The 23,515-nt window shown below is 37.8% G+C and overlaps 1 protein-coding gene across 1 annotated transcript in view; it reads left to right on the plus strand.

Moving 5' to 3' along the window:
• The window catches only part of LOC140845702 (serine/threonine-protein kinase TAO1-like), a 59,421-nt gene extending 40,216 nt beyond the window's left edge, over positions 1–19,205 (plus strand). The window contains 8 exon segments of the mRNA XM_073220495.1: positions 324–560; positions 8,553–8,681; positions 11,237–11,440; positions 13,376–13,615; positions 14,012–14,016; positions 16,789–16,879; positions 17,772–17,954; positions 18,879–19,205. Coding sequence (XP_073076596.1) covers positions 324–560; positions 8,553–8,681; positions 11,237–11,440; positions 13,376–13,615; positions 14,012–14,016; positions 16,789–16,879; positions 17,772–17,954; positions 18,879–19,205 — 1,416 coding nt within the window.
• Positions 19,206–23,515: the final 4,310 nt, after the last annotated feature.

Here is a 23,515-nt window from a genome sequence, read left to right on the forward strand (position 1 = left end):
GGGTCTGTTTCCAGATTTTACTGTGTTCCTTTGCTCTATTCAGCCTGTCCTTATACCAATACCACACTGTTTTGATTACTGAAGTTTACATCTACCAACTTTTCATACCCCCTCAAAACTTTGGCTATTCTAGGTCCTTTCCATTCCCACTTAAATTTTAGAACCAGCTAGCTTGTCTGCTTTTTCAGATGAAATTTTATTAGAAGCTGTTGAGTGGGATCTCCTACATGAGTTACCTACTTAGTTGATAGTAGACTGGTCTAAGATGGTTTTGAAATAAAAAGGTTTGGTTTTACTTCATTCTTTCCTCTCCATTGTTGTAGGTTACAAGGGAAATGCCAGAACGTGAGCAGGAAAGTCAGCTCAGAGAACAAATGTCTGGCTGTAAGAGAATGACACAGCAACATCAGAAACAGCTCATGAATCTGGAAAAGAAGTTAAAGGCTAAGATGGATGAGCATCGCCTCAGATTAGAGAAAGACCTTGAAACTCAGCGTAACACCTTTGCAGCAAAAATGAAGAAACTTATCAAGAAACATGAGGCTGCAGTGGAAAAACAGGTAGCTGACCAGTATCACTAATGTATTTATTCTCAGTTGTGACTATTTCAAAATTAACCAAGATGGCATTTTGATGTTAGGGTATCTGTTCCCCACAATTAGCAAGTCAACTGGGGAAAGGGAGCAATATTTATATAATAGGTAAAATATCAAGTGCTGAGTCAATATGGAATTATGTCCTGATAACTTGACAGTTTTATCATGTAACAGTGGTTAAAGTCAGGTAGATCAGATTGAAGATGACGATCTGAGAGGTGAGACAGAGGCCTCCTCCCAAAGCCACATATAATATGAAAATATTGTTAATACAACTAACCCTAAAAGATCAACAGGAAAGAAGGCAGCACCAGACTGCTTACACCTGGAGAAAAGAACAGACCTCAAAAAATGTAACATACCAAAGCCATGATCTGGAGGTACCCACGCTCTTCTCCCACTCCAGCTCACTGGAAGAAGGAAGAGAAATGGAGTGTAGATGGGGTGGAGGCCTAGGACTGCTGAACACCCAGCCCTGGAGATCTGCTGTGGGAGCAAGAACCTGTATTGCATGGTGCTCAAGATTAATGGGGTTGGAAAGCTAAGACAGGAGGAATACTTGCACAGACTGAGATTCCAGCTGTTGTGGAAAACAGGGATTCACATCTGGCTGCTCTGGGACAAAAGAAAGGCAGGCAGTATGAGAGACTTCCTAACAGTGAGAGGGCTACTAAATGGGAAGGATTGCAGAGGGCTTGCTGCTCAGGAAAAAGGACAGGTAAACAAAATTGTCCAGGTGCACTCTGCCCAGCAGGTTGGGAACTTTTCAGGAACTTCAGGCCCTCCATCCCCCTGGCTGGCTACACAGCTCTGAAGCCTTCCACCATGATATGCAGCCTGCTGCACCTTCTGGCAGGCTGGCACTGGCTCACAAACCAGCTGCCCCTGCCCTGGCATCAGTCCATCCAGAGGGAGGTCCTGCCTACAGCAGCTACAAATGCAAGGCATAGACGGTTACACCTGTATGTTCTGCTGACTAGTCTGGCTGTGGACAGATGCACAGTAGCCAGGAAGCAGGAAACAGCTTTTCCCAACCCCCAGTCACCAGTGCCGCTCTGCTGAGAACCTGACATTGCTCCATGGGCTAAGTAACTCCAGGGAGTACGCCTTCAGGGTCCTAGAGGGTGCTACATACAAATATGAAATGCCAAAGGAACCTGGTTCAAACCGAAATCCCCAAAACACCAGAAAAGAGGTCAAGTGAAAATGAACTCATCAGTCTTTCTAAAAGAGATTTTTAAAAAATCATAAACACATCCATGTAGGTACAGAAAAATACTCAAGAATGCAAGAACGAATCCAGAAAAGAGATCCATTCATTACGGAATACAATGTGGGGATTTAAAAGCAGATTAAATATGGTGGAGGAGATGATAAATGAAAAAAATTTGAAGAAGGGGAATGCAAAGAAGCTGAGGCACAGAAAAAAGATCTCTAGGAATGAACTAATATTGAGAGAACTGTGTGACCATTCCAACTGGAGCAATATTCGTATTACAGGGGTATCAGAAGAAGAAGAGAGAGGAAAAGGGAAAGTGTCTTTGAGGAGGTAATTGCTGAAAACTTCCCCAATCTTGGGAAGGAGATAGTCTCTCAGGTCATTGAGGTGCGCAGATCTCCCAACACAAGGGACCCAAGGAAGACAACACCAAAATATATAATAATTAAAATGGCAAAGATCAAGGATAAAGACAAAATATTAAAAGAAGCCAGAGAGAAAGAAAAGATCACATACAGAGGAAAACCCATCAGGCTCTCATCAGACTTCTCAGCAGAAAACTTACAGGCCAGAAAGGAGTGGCAGGATATATTTAATGCAATGAAGCAGAAGCAAGAATACACTACCTGGCAAGGTTATCATTTAACATTGATGGAGGGATCAAACAATTTCCAGGTAAGCAAAAGCTGAGAGTATTTACCTCCCACAAACTGTTTCTGCAGTGCATCTTGGATAGACTGCTATGGATGGAAGAGTTCCTAAGGCTAAATAGCTGTCACCAGAGGTAATAAAACCACATGAAAGAAAGCAGAACAATTAATTACTAAGCAAATGCAAAATTAAATCAACTATCCCATAGTAGGTTAAGGGATAGACAAAGAGTACAGAATATGACACTTAATATATAAACAATGGAGGAGGAAGAAAAAGGTGGAGAAAAAAAAGAATCTTTAGGTTGTGTTTGCAATAGCACAATAAGTGAGCTTAGACTCTTAGATAGTAAGGAAGGTTCCCTTGAACCTTTGGTAACCATGAATCTAAAGCCTGCAATGGCAATAAGTACATACCTATTGATAATCACCCTAAATGTAAATGGACTGAATGCACCAATCAAAAGACACAGGGCAATAGAATGGATAAAAAAGCAAGACCCATCTATATGCCACTTAAAAGAGACTCACCTCAAACCCAAAGACATACACAGACTAAAAGTGAAGGGATGGAGAAAGATATTTCATGAAAACAATAGGGAGAAAAAAGCAGGAGTTACAGTACTTGTATCAGACAAAGTAGACTTCAAAACAAAGAAAGTCACAAGAGCAAAGGAGGACATTACATAATGGTAAAGGGGTCAGTCCAACACAGAATATAACCATTATAAATATCTATGCACCCAACACAGGAGGATCTACATATGTGAAACAAATACTAACAGAATGCATTCATTTTAGGGGACTTCAACACACCACTCACTCCAAAGTACAGATCAACCAGACAGAAAATAAGTAAGGGAACAGAGACACTGAACAACACATTAGAACAGATGGACCTAATGATATCTACAGAATGATCCACCCAAAAGCTGCAGGGTACACATTTTTCTCAGGTGCACATGGAGCGTTTTCAAGAAGAGATTATATACTAGACTACAAAAAAGAACATCAGTAAATACAAAAATATTGAAATTGAACCAACCAGCTTCCCAGACCACAAAGGTATGAAACTAGAAATAAATTACTTAAAGAAAATGAAAAGACCCACAAACCCATGGAGGCTTAACAACATGCTCCTAAATAATCAATGGATCAATGACCAAATAAAAACAGATCAAGCAATGCAAAATCTGTGGGATGCAGCTAGGGCTCTGCTAAGAGGGAAGTATATTGCAATACAGGCCTGCCTCAGGAAAGAAGAAAAATCCGATATGAACTGTCTAAACTCACAATTAACAAAACTAGAAAAAGCAGAACAAATGAGGCCCAAAGTCAGTAGGAGACGGACATAATAAAGATTAGAGCAGGCTTAAATAAAATCGAGAAGAATAAAACAATAGAATCAATGAGAGCAGGAGCTGGTTTTTTGAGAAAATAAGCAAAATAGAAAACCCCTAGCCAGACTTATCAAGAAAAAAAGAGTGTCTAGAAATGAGAAAGGAAAAATCACTATGGGCACTATGGAAATACAAAGAATTATTAGAGAATAGGTGAAAAATTGTATGCTAAGAAAGTTGATAACCCAGAAGGAATGAACAATTTTCAAGAAAAGTAAAACCTTCCTTGGCATACCCAGAAAGGAACAGAAAATCTGAACAGATCAATTACCTGCAAAAAAACTGAACTGGTAATAAAAATCTACCTAAAAATAAAACTCTTGGACCAGATGGCTTCACTGCTGAATTTTATCAGACATTTAGTGAAGACCTAATAACTACCCTCCTTAAAGCTTTCCAAAAAGTAGACAAGGAGGGAATACTTCCACCCTCATTCTATGAGGCCAGCATCACTCTAATTCCAAAATTGGGCAAATATACCACAAAAAAAGGAAATTATAGACCAATATCTCTGGTGAAAATAGTCACAAAAACACTCAACAAAATCATACTAGAAAATATATCAAAAAGATCGTCTATCATGATCAAGTACGATTTATTCCAGGGATGAAAGGATGGTACAACATTTGAAAATCCATCAGCATCATCCACCACATTAACTAAAATAAGGACAAAAAGCTCATGATCATCTCCATAGAAGCTGAAAAAGCACTCGACAAAATTCAACATCCATTCATGGTAAAAAATCTCAACAAAATGTGTATAGAGGGCAAGTACCTCAATATAGTAAAGGCCATATATGACAAACTCAAAGCCAACATCATACTTAACAGTGAGAAGCTGAAAGCTTTTCCTCTAAGTTGGGAATAGGAGAAGGATGCCCACTCTTTCCACTTTTATTCAACATAGTACTGGTGGTCCTAGCCACAGAAATCACACAACACAAAGAAATAAAAGGCATCCAGATTGGTATAGAAGAAGTTAAACTGTCACTGTTTGCAGATGACATATTATACATAAAAAATCTTAAAGAATCCACCCCTAAACTACTAGTACTAAGAACTGAATTCAGCAAAGTGGCAGGATCCAAAATTAATACACAGAAATCTCTTGCATTCCTATACACTAATGATGAACTAGCAGAAAGAGAAATCAGGAAAACAATTCCATTCACAATTGCATCAAAAAAGAATAAAATACCTAGGGGTAAACCTAACGAAGGAAGTGAAAGACCTATACACTGAAAACTAGAAGACATTCAAGAAAAGAAGATACCAATAAATGGAAATAACATCCTTTGCTCATGGATAGGAAGAATTAATATTGTCAAAATGGCCATCCTGCCTGAAGCAATCTACCAATTCAGAGCAATCCCTATCAAAATGCCAACAGCATTTTTCAGTGAACTAGATCAAATAGTTCTAAAATTCACGTGGAACCACGGAAGACCCCAAATAGCCAAAGCAATCATGAGAAGGAAGAATAAAGCAGGGGGTGGATTATGTTCCCCAACTTCAACCTCTACTGCAAAGGCAATTTGGTACTGGCACAAGAAAAGACCCAAAGACCAATGGAACAGGCTAGGGATCCCACATATATACACAAGCAAATGTGGTTAATTAATATACCATAATGGAGCCATGGACATACAATGGGGAAATGACAGTGTCTTCAACAACTGATGTTGGCAAAACTGGACCGCTACATGCAAGAGAATGAAACTGGATTATTATCTAACCCCATACACAAAAGTAAATTCAAAATGGTTCAAAGACCTGAATGTAAGTCATGAAACCATAAAAGTCTTAGAAGACAACATATGCAAAATCTCTTGAATATAAACATGAGCAACTTTTTCCTGGACGCATCTCCTTGGGCAAGGGAAACAAAAGCAAAAATGAACAAATGGGACTACATCAAGCTTCTGTACAGCAAAGACACCATCAGCAGAACAAAAAGGCATCCTACAGTATGGGAGACTATATTTGTAAACAACATATCCGACAAGTGATTAACACCCAAAATATGTAAAGAGTTCACATGCCTCAACACCCAAAAAGCAAATAACTCAATTAAAAAATGGTCTCAGGATATGAACAGATGCTTCTCCAAAGAAGAAATTCAGATGGCCAAGAGGCACTTGAAAAGATGTTCCATATCACTAATTATCAGGGAAATGCAAATTAAAAGCACAATGAGATATCACCTCATACCATTTAGCATGGCCAACATCGAAAAGACTAGGAACAACAAATGGTGGCTAGAATGCAGAGGAAGGGGATCCCTCCTATACTGCCAGTGGGAATGTAAACTAGTTCAACCATTGTGGATAGCAATATGGAGGTTCCTCAAAAAACTAAAAATAGAAATTCCATTTGACCCGCGAATTCCACTCCTAGGAATTTACCCAGAGAAAAAAGTTGTCAGATTCAAGAAGACATATGCACCCCTATGTTTATCACAGCACTATTTACAGTAGCTAAGATATGGAAGCAACCTAAGTGTCCATCAGTAAGATGGATGGATAAAGAAGAAGTTGTACATGTGCACAATGGAATACTATTCAGCCATAAGAAAGAAACAAATCCTACCATTTGCAGCAACATGGATGTAGCTAGATCGTATTATGCTCAGTGAAATAAGTTAGGGAGAGAAAGACAAGTACTAAATGATTTCCCTTATTTGTGTAGTATAACAATGAAGCAAAACTGAAGGAACAAAGCAGGAGACTCACAAACTCCAAGAAGGAACTAGCGGTTACCAAAGGGGAGGGGTGCAGGAGGGTGGTTGGGGAGGGAGGGAGAAGGGCATTGAGGGCTATTACGATCAGTACACACGGTGTGGGGGTGATCATGGGGAAGACAGTGTAGCACAGAAAAGACATGTAGTGATGTGGCTTCTTACAACACCGATGGGCAGTGACTGCAATGTGGTTTGGGGGGAACTCGATGATATATGTGGGTGAATGTAGTAACCACATTACTTTTCATGTGAAACCGTCATAACAGTGTATATCAATGATACCCTAATGAAAAAAAAGTCATTAAGATTTCTCTTCTAGGCCTTGGGTACTTTGGTTATCTGAGAAGTCTGATAAATCAGTTAGTAGGTGATTTAGGTGTCAAAAAGACATTCATCATTCTCTATGTACTTTTTGGAAACCTTAAATTTATAGTAGCATTTTTATATCAGAAGAATTGAAGAGTACTATAATATGCAGTGAATGTTAAATTAAGAGGAATTAAGAGGGTTTCAGATTCAGATTTAACCCATTTGTTTACTACAAGTAAGTATCATTCTACTGTATGATAAAGGTGCATTTTTTAGGAGTCTTTTGTGAAAACTGGTTTCTAATTTCCTAGGTGTCCCATTAGTTTCAATTTATTTTGATAATCACAGTTGTCAAGTAAAATGTAAACTTCTCAATAAATTTAGACCATATCTTCAAATATGTCTGGCTAGTCTGCCCTGGGGCATTTATAGCCACCCTGTTCACCCTTCCCTGCAAAAAAAAGAAGAATCACCTCTCACAGGAACAGAGAATTTAGCAAAATAATTTCTGGTGTAAATGAATATTTGATTTTGAAATAATTTGGTGAAAGAATGTAGAAATATGTAGAATTCTGTTTGGTGTTGTACTTTCTTGAATACTTTGTAAAGAGGTAGATACTAACATTTTTAGGAAAGGAATTCATGAAACAGGATGTACAATATGATTTTAGATTTGTTTTATATATTTATATCAATATCTATACCTGCCTAGAAAAAATTAGGAAGGGTATGCACCAAAATGTTTATATTGGTTATCTCTGGGTGGTAAAATCATGCAAGATTTTTCTTCTTTGTGTTTTTCTGTATTTCCTAAATGTTCTACAATGGATATGTATAGTCCACCCTTGAATAACATAGGTTTGAACTGCACAGGCCCATTTATACACATTTTTTTTTCGATAAAGGTCTTGGAAAATGTTTTGGGAGACAGTTTAAAAGATCATTTTCTTTTTTCTAGCTTTATTGTAAGAATACAGTATAGAATTCATACAACATACAGAATCTGTGTGAATATCTGTTCATGTTGTTAGTAAGGCTGCCATTCAGCAGTATGCTTTTAGTAGTTAAGTTTTTGGGGAATGAAAAGTTATAGGAGGAATTTTTTACTCTGTTGGGAGTCAGCACCCCTAATCCCCACGTTGTTTAAGGGTCAACTATTGCATGTATCATCAGAAATAAAATAATCATGTACAGGTATTTAATATTTAACATTTTCATATTATTTAAAATACAAATTAAAAGTCAGGGTTTAATTTGAATATGAATGTATTACATTGTTTAATACACAAGTCAAGCTAGATAAAAGGTCATAACTTAATTACATTTGTTTTGTTTTATTAGTGGGGTGGGTCGGGCAGCATACTCCACTTAAATGGGGGGAAAAAAGGTGAAAACACTGACCCTGTAAAAGATCAGCATTTTAAAGATGAGTTCCATTTTAGTGGTTGTCTGAAATTCAAATCGTAAGGATGCTGAGTAACACTTGTTAATAATTTATTGGATATTCTTGTTTTGGTAATGATTATACTGATTTTATATTCTTAGGTGGGAGGAAATATCCTTGCTAATGTAATAAACTGCTGCTTTGAAGCTTATCTGCTTAGCTAATTTGATCCATTTAAAAATTTTCCTATAGGCTAAAGTGATGTCCAACGAGGCGAAAAAATTTCAGCAACGTATTCAGGCTGAGCAGAAGAAAGAACTGAATAGCCTTTTGAAGACCCAGAAGAGAGAATACAAACTTCGAAAGGAACAGCTTAAGGAGGTATTTACTTTATAAAAATTTTCAAGCCACTTACCTGCTTACTGGTTATATCCAATATTGATCTGCTCATAGAACCATTAAGATAAATTTTTCTTTTTTTTGTGGCCACTAACAATATATCAGTTTAAGTGAGGACATAGATTATAACCTATTACTTTTCAATGGCTGAGATCCTCAGTTGAGTGGGATCTAAAAAGACTGATCTCTTGAAAATGTGAATTGTTTTATAAAGCTATTATTTAGTAGCTTTCCTAAGCACTTCTTAAGTAATTGAGTCACTAGAAATAAAAATATTTTAGCTGTGAAAAAGAGCCATACATCTCTTCCTTTAAAAGTAAATCATACCTTCTTACTTTGGGCTCAAATTACAGTAATTTGTTCTTATTCTGATTTTAACACAGAAGAAGGATAAGAGGCATTTCTTCTCATCCTATTTTCTTTAATAGGAAAGCATGCTAATTATGTCATTATGGCTGCAGGATTTCATGTGTGTTTGCCCTTTATGTGCTGCCTTCTTGAACTTATTTTTATCGCAGATCTAGTCTAACTGTGAGGAAAGCCATGTTGTCCTAAGGCAATTTCTGAAAGGGGATTATTATTCAGGATAGTGGTCAGGACAGGAAAATGATATGTGTCAACTATAGCATATTTATTATATTGCAGAGAATATAAATCAGCCATCTTTTGTAGGTGTAAGATGATTTTTCAGAGACTATTGACCTGATGGTTCTTCACTTGTTATTCAAGAAAGAAACCAATTCTTTATTACTTTTGTGGATAAGATACTCAAACACATAAATATAAAAAGCACATGAACTTGTAGTTCTCAACTGAAGGATGTCAATGAGAAGACAGAGAAAATACAGGCATATACACAAAGAATCATTTGACTATGTTTTTCAAAATCTTTTGCCAAGGAAATTCCCCACCCACCAAGACTTCCCCAGTTTACACCCTCTTTTACAGACTGATGGACTGAAATTTTTAGTCCATGTAATTAATTATTAGCACACAGATAAATCAATATTGATAAAATAACCATAATCTCTTTGGTATAGTGCTTTTATGTGTGTAGGGACGTGACCTATAATTAGACATATAAGTCTTATTAAGAACATTGGTGGCACAAAGCCTTGTTATATATACCCTGCCGAGTGAGGTTCATTGATAAGATTTTTCCAACTTTAAAGAATATAACCTGCTATGTATTCCCATTACTGTAATCTAAAAGCTAAACTCAATACTAGAACATGGGATTTGAAAAGATGGTAAATAGGATTCCCAACTGTAAATAAATATCCAACAAAATGCAGTTCTATAGTTGTTTCCTAGTGAAATCAGGTTTTAGTTTTATAAATGAATATGTTGTTTTAGATAATCCTTTAAGCATATAATTCATAGTCTGACTAATAGGTCCGTTTTCTTTTAGAAGGTAGTTTTGTGTCTGCGTAGGTCTGTGTGTGTGTGTGTGTTCATTTAGAATGATTATTATCAGTGTAGAGGAAGGGACATACTATAGTCCTGTGGGTGGGAAATTTCCTTGGCAAAAGATTTTGAAAAACATAGCCAAGTGATTCTTTCTGTATATGCCTGTATTATCCCTGTCTTCTCATTGACATCCTTAAGTTGAGAACTACAAGCTTATGTGCTTTTTATTTTTATGTGTTTGAATATCTTATAAATGAAAGTAATGAATAATTGGTTTCTTTCTTGAACAACAGATGAAGAACCATAGGTTAACAGTCTCTAAAAAATCATCTTAGACCTGGGAAAGATGGCTGATTTATATTCTCTGCAAGGTTGATGCATTTTAGGTTGAAATATACTAGTATTAATTAGCATCATTGGGTTTGAATCATTGAATGTATTGTCAGCATCCTCGGGTTTGCATCATTGAATGTATTGTCAATATTCTTATCTTGTCCAGTATAAATAAATTTTTTTTAGGTAGTTTGTGAGATGATATTTAAAATGCTGTAGAAAACATTGGTCTTGCCTTGTTCAGTGGTTATAGTGCTGAATATTAAATCTATTCTAAAAGGTCTCTATTTTCCTGTGGTTTTGTTGATTTTCCATTTAATTTCTGGTCTTTTATACTGAACCCATCCTTAACTTTGCCAAAAACTTAGTATTTCTATTGTTGAAAACCAAGAAGTGAGCCATAACTATATTTTAACCTTAATTTTAATTCATGTGTGATTTTAACTTGAAAGCACTGTCTTATTCCCTTTTTTGGAGGACTTTAAAGAAAGATGTTTTACTTCATTCACCAATCATTGCGTGCTTTCAAAGCTACGAGCCATCCTAAATATAGCTATGCAAAGCTAAAAAGTATGCATGTTTTCTAGTGTATGTTTTCTCTTTTCTTGTCCTACTTCATGGATAACTCCAGAAACAGAAAAATACTACCTACCTCCTTTAAGGTCATTGCCCTGCCTGCCCATGAGAGAGGGCACAAATTAAGTAGTTTAACTGAAGATTACCAGCCACCAAATAGTATATTCATGTAGTTAATTTTTATGTATTTTGATCTCAGTTGTTTTTTATCTTGCCAGGAGCTGAATGAAAACAAGAGCACCCCAAGAAAAGAAAAACAGGAATGGCTTTTAAAGCAGAAAGAGAACATACAGCATTTCCAAGAAGAGGAAAAGACCAATCTTCTTCAGCGTCAGAGACGGTACCTAGAGCTGCAATGCCGTCGCTTCAAAAGAAAGCTGTTACTCGGGTGCCATAACTTGGAGCAGGACCTTGTCAGGGAGGTATGTTTAAATGGTGTGAAATCAGAATCTTCCTGAAAATATGTCAGTCACATCCCACCCTTAGGGCCTTAGAGCATCTCTGCTTGCCTTTGCCTAAGTCCTTCTTCCCTGGAAACCCAACTCACAGAGTTCACCTTACCTCACTTTATATCTCCTCAATTCTGATCTGCAAATCCTCCTCCCTTCTTTGAATATTCTTGCACTCCTCTCTCTCTCTCTCTCTCTCTCTCTCTCACACTCCACACACACACACACGTATGTGCACACACTTTTTATGGGGATCTCTTTCTCCCCAAGTAGAATGGAAATTAGATGAAGTCCCAGGTTCTGTTCAGGGCTTTTATATCGGGTGGCTAGATATCGCCAGGCCTTGTAGCTAGTGGCTGGCTCATAATAGGTATTCAATAAATATGTATTAAGTAAATATTTAATAAATATTAAATCCATGAATGAAAGAACTGTTAATTTTTAAATATGAGAAAATTAATTGGATAACTTATGCCTTTTCATCTGAAATGGGTGCCATGAAGGTATATACTACCATTTAACATAATTTTATAATCATGAAATTATTCATTGGGAATATGTAGAAACTTATGCCAATGAAAACAACAGTTCTCATTATCAGGTGTACCTATGAGCATAGATCAATTTATTTCCAAGAGTGGCTTAAAATAAACTTCAAGTATAACATAATCATTCAAATTCATTAATAATTAAGGAAATTCAAATTAAAACAATTGCATCAATTAGATAAGATCCGTCTAAAAAATTGGTAAGTCCTAGTAGTGGCAGGGAAAGTGGTCAATGTTGGTGAGAATATAAACTGACACTGCCATTTTGGAGCATAATTCAGCAGCTTTAACCATTTAATTTGCATGTATCTTCAACCCATCGAATCCGCTTCTAGAATTCTATCCTAAAGAAATAGTAACATAATTATATGGTGTATCATGTGTAGATGTTTATTGAAAATTTGTCATAAAGCAGAAAATAGAAAAACTATGGCATCAGAAAGCAGAAGCTTCCTATAAAAATTTTTTTAAAAATCTGTATTTGTCCATTATACTTTTAGGTAAAGAAAGCATATTATATGCCTATAATATATATTGTTATTCAATTTTAAAACTGTATATTTTTGTGTAATAGTTGTGTCACGATAAGCGTGGGGAAGGTTGGGAAACATGCACCAAATGTTGGCCCCTGGAGAAGGGGCAGCAGAGGCAGAGGGCGCACGTCTGACTTCCTTCTACATAGAAAAAGAGAGAGAGTATGTGTGAGTGTGTGTGTGTGTGTGTGTGTGTACGTTTGATCTTTTAAACTAAAAAAAATTGTAGTAGCATTTATTGATCATGAGGTAGGTATTCTGACAGCTTTCCTCTTATGAACTCATTTCACAGCTATGTTATGGTCTCCATTTGAGAAGTAATGAAATGGAAGCACAGAGAATTTAAGTAATTAACCCAAGGACTCACTGCTTGTCAGTAACAGAGCCAGGATTCAGAAAGCAGGCAGCCTAGGCCTAGAGTCTTGTGTTCTTAACCACTGCACTATACTGGGTATACTGCATGTAATAGAATTGAATGTATACTCTGAAGAAATTCAAAGGATGACTTAGAAATCCTGTTCAAATACAAAATTAGGAAACATAAATGATGGAAAGAGAGTAGAAAGGACATTAAGTCTCTTGGGACAGATTTGATATGTGTTAAGCTTATTGCTAAGTAGTAGAAATAGTAAATGAACAGATAAGGCAAATGTATGACTAATTGCCCATTTTCTACAGTTCCAGTAATAAAACTCTAATATTCACTGTGCAGCCATTATTAAATGAGAGGATTACATCTATATCCTGGTTACTCTGTTTCTTAGGATTTTTTTTCTCCTGGCATTGTACATAAGCAAATTACGCCTTTGTCTTTTTTTATGGATTAGGAATTAAATAAAAGGCAGGCTCAAAAGGACTTAGAACATGCAATGCTACTGCGACAGCATGAATCCACACAAGAACTGGAGTTTCGCCACCTCAACACAGTGCAGAAGATGCGCTGTGAGTTGATGAGTCTGCAGCATCAAACCGAGCTCACTGACCAGCTGGAGGATAATAAATGGAGAGAGCTAGAACTAAGGTGGAAGCATGTCATGCAGGTTCAACAGCAGCCTCAGAGTCTGAAGGTACCTTTAGCCTAAGCTTCTTGGCAAAGGAGAACAGATAAAAGGCATCATGTAACCAGTAAAAGTCTAAGCCAGATGTCTGTCATCAAGAAATTGAATAAGCTTTTTTTCTTTTCATTTTCAGCATGTTTGATTAGTGTTGGTGTAGAGGGTCTATGGCTACAGACTTCTGCTTGTGTATTTCTCAAGCAGAGTACCAAAAAATGGCCAGAACTTTTTAACTGTGGAAAGTGTCATAAATAAGATTCAAAATTCTCGATTTTAAGTGTCCCCAAATGTCCAGTGTTGATACTACAATCTACATATCAACATACTAACCTGCTGGCTTCTCTCTGTTGTTCCAAGTTTTATAGTTTTGGAGTCTTATTTCCTGTGAATGTGATTTGTATCCAAAAGAGTCAGTAAGTTCTTAATTAGTACAGAAACCAGTGAATGAAAAATGCCTTTTTACCCCCTCTCCCTTCATTGTCAATACTCATCTTTAGAGGAATAGTGGAATTATCACACTGTTACTCCCATTCTTTCTGTGTTTGGTAACATAGGTAAGACCAGGGCATGTGTAGTTGGAGTGTATTTTTAATTAGTACATCAGAGTGAAGCAAGGTATTATATGCTCTCTTGTAGACAAATAAGGAAAGACAAGTGTTGGTGATATATAATATCAAAGGACTTTAAATTTTGTATTTGCTTTGATAAATGTATTTATATGATACAAAATTCAAAAGATGCCAAAGTGTATTTATTATAAAGTTAAAGGTTTCCCTCTCCTTGTTCTTTAGGCCACCTGGTCCAGCCCCCTCTACCAACATCAACCAGAGTTAACAATTCCAAGGAATTTTCAAATTTTATAACTTGTAATGAATATGTGAAGTATAATCACATGAATCTTAATAAACAAAAAACCAAAATGACCCACTATATATGTTGTCACCCACAGTAGTACCTCAGTTAATCTGTATATGTCTGCCCATTGTAAACTTGTATTTACATCCAATAAAGCCCCGTTCCACAGTATCTTCTTTACCCTCTTTTCAAACTCTTTGACCATTTAACTATAAAACTATCAGGTAACAACACTTACCTGAATAACTCTCTTAAAGTGAAGTGAAATTCACTCACAGGAGTAATCTGTGTCCAAACCAGAAGCTAAACCACACCTAGTGGTGTCTCTGATTCCTATTCAACTCCATTCATACAAGTTGTCCTGAACAAAACACAGAAGCAAAGCTAAGATTCACCCTCTCCTTGTGAATCTAAGTCAAATTTTATACTTTGCTGTATCTTCAAAACAACTAATAAACATCGTTTACAGAATGGCTCGTACGTTGACTATCCACATAACCATCATTAGTTAATGCTTATCACAATCAGAATTCATAATGATTTTCCAGATTTACTTTGTCTTTGTAGTGGGTACATAGTAGGGTTTCCCACCAAAAGATATTTAAAGCATGTCTATAAAATAAATTACAGTTTTAAAGTGAGCAGCGCCCAGAAGTAAACCAAACTGAAAGCTTCTTTAGTGTCTTTGGTCCGACCATAAATCTGATATGACTTCATTTCTCTGGGGCTTGGGAGAGGTTAGTTGTTTGCGGTTTAGCCCTTCCTTTTGGTTCCCTGCTGTGGCAGCCTTCTCAGTTTGAATGCTTGTAGACACTAGTCTGATTTTCACAGATACTGTTAAAAAATCAAGGGGAAAGATAATGTCTCACAGTCACAGTCAGACTTCAGATAGAAACCATCCTTCTCATGATACATAAGCTCAAGATTTTCCATAAAAGAAATTGTTCTGTTACTTTAGTGGGAAAGAAAGTCACCATGTTCCACTGCAGTCACTGTCCATCAGCGTAGTAAGACACTATAGAGTCATTGCTGTCTTCTCCGTGCTGTGCTGCGTTCCCCGTGACCCCACTATATTGTGAGTGCTAATGATAGTGCCCTTAATCCCCTTCTCCCTCCCTCCCCACCCACGCTCCCCAACCCCTTCCCTTTGGTAACCCTAGTCCCTTCTTGGAGAAAACAGACTCTATTTTAACATCATGTCATTTCATTTACATAAGTAATAGTTGCAACTTTTTTAGGTAAATTTGTACTTACTAAGTAGTAGTTCAACTTCAATAGTTGCAACTATTCCAACTTTCTCCAAGACTTTAAGGGGGATAGGAGGACTTCAGTTTGCACACTTAGGTAAGCTGACAGTATTTGTAGACATTGGGGCACCATTTCTGAGGAATAACTTGGGTAAACACCTATTGTTTATCTGCCGTTTCTTCATCTGCCATCAGGTGATGTTTTGTCAGTATTAAGTGATTAAGAAACAACTGGAACATGTTTATCCTGCTTTCACTTGAGTGAAACATTGAGGAATATAGTTTGTTCTTGGTATAAGTATTAATCTTGTCGAAAAAATTTTCCAGGGCATTCCTTTTTGTCATTAGCTAGTGATATGGAGTGACTATAGTTTTCTTGGCGATATATTTGAATATTTGAAAGTTTTTTAAAGAATGGAGGCTGTTACACAAAGTCAGAAGAGAATTCTAAATTTCATTGTTCCATTTCTGGCTAACTTGGAGGAATTTTATTAACCAAGGGCAGTATTTAAGAGCAGTGCTAAGAGTAACTAAACCAAGAGTTTGTCTTTCTAGCTAGACATTTCTTGACCCTTCACTGAATAAAGGTACATGACTATGACTTAGTACCTCAATTGGTGTAAAATGCAGAAAAGGATATATATTTGATTTTGTAGTATTGGAGCAAAGAGTGTGAACTAGTTCCCTGACAAGAGTGTTTGGTCATACACACATTTGCACACTTAGTCAACCATTCAATATCTGGCAGTATATACATTGAGGTAAATAATTTCAACTATAGGTTCTGCCTTTGTGTAGCAAATGAGTGTTGTTACTTGTAGGCCTGATGGGTACACCTTATGAAATAGATCTCATCTTGCTAAGTTTTGTTGAACCTTGAGTTCATAGAATAATTAACCTGTGATTTAAAGCCGAGTTATTCTGTCTCTGAACTCAAATTATTTTATCTCAAAAATGTTTATGTAGTTCATGTCTGTTATCATTACCACAAGAAGGGTTGTCCCTTCCCTTGCCTCATAACTTTTCTTTGACCTTTGAAAAATTAGTTAGCTGACTTTCAGGTTTTTGCTTGTGGTGCTAAAGAGTAAACCCTAAGGAGAAGCAGGCCCAAAACTTAGCCATCTTAACTGAGCAGTATGACCGCAACATTAATGAAATGCTCTCCACTTGAGCTGTAAGTTTACTTTACTTAGGCAAAACAAATTTAGTGCCCCTTTCCTTCCACCACCTGAATAAAATCCCAACAATTGAAATATTAAGTCAGAAATGAAAACTCTGCTGCACCTTGGGAAATAGTCATGGTGGCCCATATTCTTCTTGTTCTCAGCATTGCTTGGAAATATGCATGATGCATATGTAATTCTCTTTGATACATTTGGACATGAGGCTCCACATAGGCTCTCTGCTGGTGCCTTGCAGACGTTCAGTACATATACCAACAGCGCATCAAGATTGGAGAAGCAACTTTGTTAAGCAGTGTTCAAAGAGTAGTACTTTATCGGGAATCCAGATGGTCACATTTGAGTGCAGCTACAAAATAGTTGCTATGTAAGTTTACAGACTTTTTCTTAATGGGCCAGATAGTAAATATTTTAGGAGGAAAAATTGAGGTTGTTATGTGGGTATTTACATAGCCATTTAAAATGTGACCATTTCAGAATGTAAAAAACCATTCCTAATTAGTGGACTATTGAAAAACAAAAACAAAAAATCAGGTAGCTGTTCAGATTTGGCCCATAAGCTGTAGCATTAAATAAATAACCTGTTCTATACTTATTTCCATTGGAGAGAAGAGATTCACGGTCTTATATCAATCAGATTCTATATTTTTCTTTAAAAAATAATGATTATTTAGGCATCATCCAAATAGCTTATGATAGCTTTATCCTTATAACGCCGTCATTGGTTGCTGTGTTTTCCTTTTCCAGAGAGGTTTACTCCAAGATGTAAAAGAGAACAGTTGTGCCCTATGGAAGAGTAGTCGGTCTTCACTTACACCTCCTCCTTTCCATAGGTCATGAGAAGGTAGCTCACAGGAGGATATATGTTTTCTTTCTCTCTTTCAGCGGCATTTGGATGAAGCACAGGAGGCAGAGTGCCAGGCTTTGAAAACGCAGCTGCAGCAGGAACTGGAGCTGTTGACTGAACTTCAGAGCAAGATCAAAATGCAGGTTGAGGCACAACACGCTCAAGAGCTTCGGGAGCTTGAAGAGAGGGTCTCCCTCCGCAAGGCACTCTTAAAACAACAGGTATACATAATAGAAAAAAGTAATTGTGCCAGTATTTGCTTTCATCAAAATCATTTCATAAATATATTTTCATGATGACAGAGGTGGCATTAGACTGTCTTGACAATACCATATTTCCTTAATTCAAGTTTTGGTAGTGTTTTCTTTTTCTTTAAAATTACTGATTCAGTAATGAACCTTAAAATTAATGAGTGTGATATATTAAAGGAATATACTTAAGTAGTAATTGCTAGAGGAATGATGTGGAGTTATGCGAAGACAGTTGAATTGTAAAAGGATAGCTCTGGCTCCGGCTTCCTCACTTCTTTGTGTACCTAGTTGTACCTAAAGAAATTGGAGAGAAACTTGGATAGTGAAGGAAAAAACTTTAGTAGTTGCTTGAGAGAGACAAGGAAAAGGGATCAGGAATATACTTTATTCATTCATCCCTGGTCTCAAACTCTACAGATTGATGCATTACTAGAAAAGAGAAGGTAAAACCAGTTTTACACAGATGAAGAGTCAGGCTGAAAATATTATTTCTAGATGTAGCTTTATTTATTTTACTCATTCTTTGTCATATATATTAGAACATGAATCCCTAAATTCACTTGTGTCCTTTAAGGTACTGAGGCTGTATGTGTGTGTGTGTGTGTGTGTGTGTGTGTGTGTGTGTGTGTGTGCGTGTGTGTGTGCCTTGATTTATTATTTCAATACATTATTACCTTTGCTTTTAAGAACTTGATTTTACACATTTTAGCAATATAAGTTATATATGATTTCTATAGTTGATCTCTTTGATTTTTAAATGTACATCCTTTAAAATAGCCAGTGTGGACATTTTTATGATTCACTTTAAACCATAATAATTATTGTTTCTTTAGTTGATAGATTTTTTAAAATAAATGAGCTTTCTTTTTGCTTCCCCCCACCAACCCACAACAGATGGAAGAAGAGATATTGACATTTCAGAATGAGTGCACTGAAAGGATACGAAGCCTGCTGGAGCGTCGAGCAAAAGAGATGAAAGCTTTCAACTCTGAAAGCGAAGGACTAGGTTTTAGAAACGTCCTTTCTAACCTTGCCCCTGAGGCATTCAGCCACAGCTCCCCTGGAGATCCTCACAGAGGGCATCCCATAGGTGGCCTATCACAAGCCTGGGGACATCCAGTGCAAGGTGAGTCCCCAGCCATGCAGGTCACCCTTCTCAGCCAATGCATGGGGTACCCCGAGGTAGCAGTATGGGAGTTCACAATAGCCTTCGGATTCTGAGGCGACAGCTACCAAGGGATGGACAGAACAGGGCATGAACAGAAGCACCAGTGTCACTTGACAAATATCCAATGGGTCACACATGTCTTACACGTAACTTAATAATTGAGATTGGCAAGGAGGAGCCAAGAGAGCGGTGTGAGTAGGACAGCAGAAATCTCCTCCCAAAAACATCTATATTTTTAAAAATACAACAAATACAACCATTCCTAAAACAGAGACCAGAAGATACAGTACAACAGCCAGGCTACATCTACATCTGTGAGAACCCAGTGCCTCGCAAAGGGGGTAAGATACAAGCTGTGGCCAGGAAGGACCCGGGCCACCCCCACCCCAGCTCCTGGCAGGAGGAGAGGAGTCAGAGCAGGGAGGGAGAGGGAGCCCAGGACTGCTAAATACCCAGCCCTAGCCATCTGCACCAGAGCACAGACACACAGTGCATGGTGTGCTGGATACTAGGGAAACTGAAGAGTAAAACCTGCAAGTAGGTTCCTGCAGCCAGCGCACCTGGGACAAAAGAAAAGTGAGTGCTTTTTGAAGGTCTTGAAGGGACAGGGGCCTCACAGCTGGACGGAGGCATTCCATCACACTCAGCCTAGCAGCTGGGAATCCCGGGGAATTTCAGTGGCCCAGGGGGTTGACCACACAGCTCGGAGGTCCCTCACAGTGATAAACAGCCTCCCGCCCATTCCCCCTCTGGCGTGGCTCCCCCACAGCAGAGCAGCAGCCTAAAAGTGGCCACGCCAACAGCAACCACGTGGAGCTTACTCCACAGTGGCAGGGCAAGAATCAAAGACCCCGTTTGCACGCAGCAGCCCAGTAAAAGCTGCTAGGGGTCACCATTCTCCCAGTAAAGGAAGGCCAGGAGCAAGTGGAAAGGGACTTTGATTTCCCAGCTGACACATGTCCCAACTGCCTACAACTACCTCTATCACCATGAAAAGGTGGAAGAATTTGATACAGATCAGACTAACCCAGACATCCTCCCCTGAGAGGGAATCTGAGGAGACAAATTTAACCAATCTTCCTGAAAAAGAATTCAAAGTAAAGGTCATAACTATGCTGCTGGACTTGCAGAGAAATATGCAAGAGCTAAGGAGGGAGAATACAGAAATAAAACAATCTCTGGAAGGTCTTAAAAGCAGAATGGATGAGATGCAAGAGGCCATCAATGGAATAGAAATCAGTGAACAGGAACACTGAGAAGCTAATGCAGAGAGAGACAAAAGGATCTCCAGGAATGAAACAATATTAAGAGAACAGTGTGACCAATTGAAACAGAACAATATCCACATTATAGGGGTAGCAGAAGAAGAAGAAGAGAGAGAAGGGATAGAAAGTATCTTTGAGGAAACAATTACTGAAAACTTCCCCAAACTGGGGGAGGAAATAGCCTCCCAGACCATGGAAGCACACAGAACTCCCAACACAAGGGACCCAAGGAGGACAACACCAAGACACATAATAATTAAAATGGCAAAGATCAAAGACAAGGACCGAGTATTAAAGGCAGCCAGAGAGAGAAAAAAAGCTCACCTACAAAGGAAAATCCATCAGGCTATCATCAGACTTCTCAACAGAAACCTTAAAGGCCAGAAGAGAATGGCATGATATATTTAATGCAATGAAACAGAAGAGCCTTGAATGAAGGATACTGTATCCAGCATGATTATCATTTAAATATGAAGGAGGGATTAAACAATTCCCAGATAAGCAAAAGTTGAGGGAATTTGCCTCCCACAAACCACCTCTACAGGGTATTTTAGAGGGACTGCTCTAGATGGAAGCACTCCTAAGGCTAAACAGATGTTACCAGAGAAAATAAAATCACAGCAAAGAAAGTGGAAAATCAAATATTAACTAAAGGCAAAAATTAAAATCAACTGCCCTCAAAATCAGTCAAAGAAACACAAAAGAGCACACACACACACAAAAAAAAATCTAACATACAAAGAATGGAGGAGGAGGAATAAGAAGGGAGAGAAATAAAGAATCATCAGACTGTGTTTATAATAGCTTAAGAAGTGAGTGATGTTAGACAGTAAGGTAGTAAAGAAGCTAACCGTGAACCTTTGGTAAACAAAACCTAAAGCCTACAATGGCAATAAGTTCATATCTTTCAATAATCACCCTAAATGTAAATGGACTGAATGCACCAATAAAAAGACACAGAGTAATAGAATGGATAAAAAGGCAAGACCCATCTATATGCTGCTTCCAAGAGACTCACCTCAAACCCAAAGACATGCACAGACTAAAAGTCAAGGGATGGAGAAAGATATTTCATGCAAAAAACAAGGAGAAAAAAGCAGGTGTTGCAGTACTAGTATCAGACAAAATAGACTTCAAAACAAAGAAAGTCACAAGAGAAAAAGAAGGACATTATATAATGATAAAGGGGTCAATCCAACAAGAGGATATAACCATTATAAACAGATATGCACCCAGTACAGGAGCACCAACATATGTGAAACAAATACTAACAGAATTAAAGGAGGAAATAGAATGCAATGCATTCATTTTAGGAGACTTAACACACCACTCACTCCAAAGGACAGATCCACCAGACAGAAAACAAGTAAGGACACAGAGGCACTGAACAACACACTAGAATGGATGGACCTAATAGACATCTATAGAACTCTTCACCCAAAAGCAACAGGATACACATTCTTCTCAAGTGCACATGGAACATTCTCCAAAATAGACCACATACTAGGCCACAAAAAGAGCCTCAGTAAATTCAAAAAGATTGAAATTCTACCAACCAACTTCTCAGACCACAAAGGCATAAAACTAGAAATAAATTGCACAAAGGAAGCAAAAAGGCTCACAAACACATGGAGGCTTAACAACATGCTCCTAAATAATCAATGGATCAACAACCAAATCAAAAGAATTGAGAATGGTCTTTCCACTGAACAGTCCACCAAAAGAAACTCCCTATAGACATCATCACAAGCAGCCTCCTCACTTGGGTACTACCATGTGGAAGCTGAGTACATATGGCATATTTTATTCATTTTTGTAAAGCGTTCTGTTTTGTGTTTACTAATAGGGATGTCATAGTATTTAGCTGCCAGGTTTTGTGTTTTGTTTTGGTTTTAACTTTTGGGGAAATTTTATGTAAAGGGGAATTGGTGTGTATGTGTATTAATCAAATATGCACACACATGCACACATACAGTGCACATGGTAAAAAGAAACTGGTTAGATGGGGGTATTTTCTGAAAACTGCAAAAACAATCCAGCAACGTGGCTTGAGTCATCACTTTTGGACAACTCTATCCTAAGAAATTTGTAAAAGATCTAAAGCCTTTCTCTGTATACCCCAGGTTCTTATGAGCCGCTCACAGCAGGCAGCATTTGCTAAAACAAGTTATTATGGAAACACACCTGTATACCCTCACCAATGTATTTTGTTTATTAAATAAATGTATTTTGTCTGACTTTTGTTGATTAAATTGGCCTCATTTGGAGTAGGAAAAAAGTGGAAATCCATGAACACTAAAGGGTTGCACTGACTCTTTCAGAGAGTAGAAGACAACCTAATTCTTTTTCTGAATGCTGCAAGCTTGTCAGTGATTTTTTTTTTTTTGGTCCATTCAAGTGTGCCTTCTTTGTGGCATGGTGAGATGGAGGTGCTTCAGGAGACCACAGGTTTTGTGGAAATTGCATCATCAAACCTGTGAGCCTCCAAAGGGGAAGACAAAAAGGGTGAGAGGGGCCCCTGAAAGCTCATATGATGGGTTTGTTCAGTAGCAGAGTGTGGAGATGAAGCCTATATATATCCTGACGTTTTGTTGCTAATGCTGCGATATGTCATCGTAGCTGAGCTAAGCTCTGTTAACTTCCAAGACCCCAAACAGTACTTTTACTTTGTTTATACAAAAACAAAGACATATAGCCAATACAAATGAAATGCTGGAAGTATTTGAACGATGCCGTATTTACAGACCGCCATCTCCTGGAATTCTCATCACACTACTTAGACATAATTCGATTACCCCCTTTTGGTTTATGGGGTTTCCTGTTTACAAGTAGAATAGCCCGTTATTTAAGTGCTTAGTTGCTATAGTGAGCCAGGAGTCACTGATCCTGTGACTATACCAGCTGCTGACTAACCCTCAGCACCACTGTAGGTTTTGCTGCATGTGCAGGTCCTCTTCTTTTTTTTAATTGCTTTTTTTGTTGCTGCAATACTTTACAAACTTCCAGTTCCTTGAGACTTAGTGATTGTTTGGCATCATGTGAACATCACATGGCAGAAAACACCACTTCAAGAAGTCTAAAGCCTCGGTGCTTAAGTA

This window comes from Manis javanica, chromosome 2 (assembly GCF_040802235.1).
Source record: "Manis javanica isolate MJ-LG chromosome 2, MJ_LKY, whole genome shotgun sequence".
Classification (NCBI taxonomy): domain Eukaryota; kingdom Metazoa; phylum Chordata; class Mammalia; order Pholidota; family Manidae; genus Manis; species Manis javanica.